The sequence below is a fragment of the Aplysia californica genome, unplaced genomic scaffold, assembly GCF_000002075.1.
Source record: "Aplysia californica isolate F4 #8 unplaced genomic scaffold, AplCal3.0 scaffold00031, whole genome shotgun sequence".
Taxonomy (NCBI): domain Eukaryota; kingdom Metazoa; phylum Mollusca; class Gastropoda; order Aplysiida; family Aplysiidae; genus Aplysia; species Aplysia californica.
In genome coordinates this window covers 2,320,363-2,322,590 of record NW_004797301.1, presented here as the reverse complement: position 1 = coordinate 2,322,590, position 2,228 = coordinate 2,320,363, and the positions used below count along the sequence as shown (strand labels likewise).

The window sequence follows — 2,228 nt, the reverse complement described above, 5'->3', positions numbered from 1 at the left end:
AATCCAAAATCGAAGTAATTTAGTTTATTTTAGGAAGCCAGCTGCTTTGGAGCCTGCTAGTCAGGGCTGACCCACGGTCTGAATGTGTGTTCCGATACCACATCAGACAGGTTAAAGACTCCAATACAATTTCTTCTCCACATGGCAAGGAATCGAATTTACGTCTTCGAAGTGCACAGCAAACATCCCACCCATAACACCATAGGCGTCGATGCCCCAACCTCGAGTGTTAAATAAAAATACATGTATAGACAGGAGTGTTATATAATAACACCGACAATCACCTGTGTCAACGACCCCTTGCGTTTTTTAAATACCATCATGACAATGTCCAAGATATTCATACGATGTCTTAAAGACCTCAATTTTTCTCGTCGACTCTGCGAGGCTGTATTAGACAATTCTGACTACGTACACATCTAATAAAAACAGTGAGCTAGTGGCTATGGAGACAAATAATAGGCGAAGCCGTTTGGAGGATCGGTTCGGTTCGGTTTTTGGCGGCTTCAATGCACACCACAAACAGACACCGGCCTCAGTTGTATCAAATGACCCGGAAGTTAACAAAATCTGCCGTTTACGGGAAAACCACACCTTTGTATCATGACGTCTTCCAGGGCTGCTTGCCGCATATAACGGTTACGACGTTTCGGTGGTTTCGAATCTCATAAACACGGGGGCGATCTGTAGGTCTACAGAAGAGACTACATACATAAAGTACACCAGACAACATAATGAAGTACATCATACAAACAAGTACTCGGCACAGACATTAAGTATACCAAAAAACATGTACTCACCACAGACATTAAGAACACCACAAAACATGTACTCGCCACAGACATAAAGTGCACCTGACATGTACTCGCCACAGACATAAAGTGCACCTGACATGTACTCGCCACAGACATAAAGTACACCAGACAACATGTACCCAGCACAGACATAAAGTACACCAGACAGACAAGTAATCACCCCAGACATAGAGTACACCAGACAACATGTACCCAGCACAGACATATTATATAAAGTGCATCAGACAGATATGTACTCACCACAGTCCCAATTCTATCCAAACTATCCAAAAAGTACTTGAGAGAATCGCCCTGAGGAAAGAAAAGGGAGAAAACAGTTACAAAATGGTCACACTCTATCAGTCAATGGCGTGTAATTGCTCAATGTCATGTTGACGCTGTGCCGTATCACTGTGCTATGTCACTGTTTAGTTTTAGTAAGGTTTTATGGCGCTCGCAACTGCATAAGGTCACATGAGCGCCAAGGGGCAGATGTCAACAGAGAAGTCCAAATGGGGAATCGGGCTTACTCTGTTCAGCTCTTTCCTCAACAGCACAACGTTTGCTTCGACTATCGAAGCACCCCGGAAATACCAGCTGACAAGAGAGTGACAAATAAACAAAAGAAGAACAATGTAGAGGAAAAGTGACTGTGACGATAGCAAGGATGAGGAAAGAAAAAGCAGCAGTTCCCCATGTTGTTCCGGCACAGTATGAGCATGACATTGATAAATCAGCCCATTTAAAATTCTACTGTGAATATGAACGTGTCAATACCCCCCTTCGGGAATGGCCTAAAGACCACCAAAGATGAAGACAACAACACATACACATAGCACATCTAACTAACGGTTTGTTTATTTGTTCTGTTTGAGCAAAGAGAAGCACAGGGACACAATAATTTAGTCTTGGAGAAAGAAGAACAGACAGACACAAACAACAGAAGGAATGTAAGTTTTAGTAAGTGCCGAATATTAGAGGTGTTACAAGAGAGTAACAAACACAAAAAAGCCAAGGTGGAGAGATAGGGACGATAGATGTTTGATAGGAAAGCAGAAGCAAACCACACCAGGCCACCAGCCAACCACCCACCCACCGAAGGGAAGGCAAAGAAGTAGTAGGACCCACCAGTGGCGCCCTTCAACGACCCACATTCTATTTCTGCCAACACAAATGTAGACAACAGCACATATTATATGGTTGTTAACCGAACAGGCCCTGAAATACTCCAGGACACAACAAAACAAGGAAAAAACAATGCGTTCTATTTTTCTAAACCTGTGCTTGTCAACCTTTTCTTTGCCAGTGCCCACTTTGGGAAAATATAAGAGCCGCGCAATTTCGAGAAAAACTATCAAAGCCGCGTACTATCAGCAAAGACATTACATAACAAGATGGGCCACTCAGCCAAAAAAGTGTTCGCCGGAAGTCCGC

The 2,228-nt window shown here is 43.3% G+C and overlaps 1 protein-coding gene across 1 annotated transcript in view; it reads right to left on the bottom strand.

Moving 5' to 3' along the window:
* LOC101858603 (guanine nucleotide-binding protein subunit alpha-13) overlaps positions 1 to 2,228 on the bottom strand; it is a 25,744-nt gene that overhangs the window by 12,127 nt on the left and 11,389 nt on the right. The window contains exon 2 of the mRNA XM_005091531.3: positions 1,056 to 1,106. Within this exon, the coding sequence (XP_005091588.1) occupies positions 1,056 to 1,106 (51 nt within the window). The remainder of the gene's footprint in view (positions 1 to 1,055; positions 1,107 to 2,228) is intronic.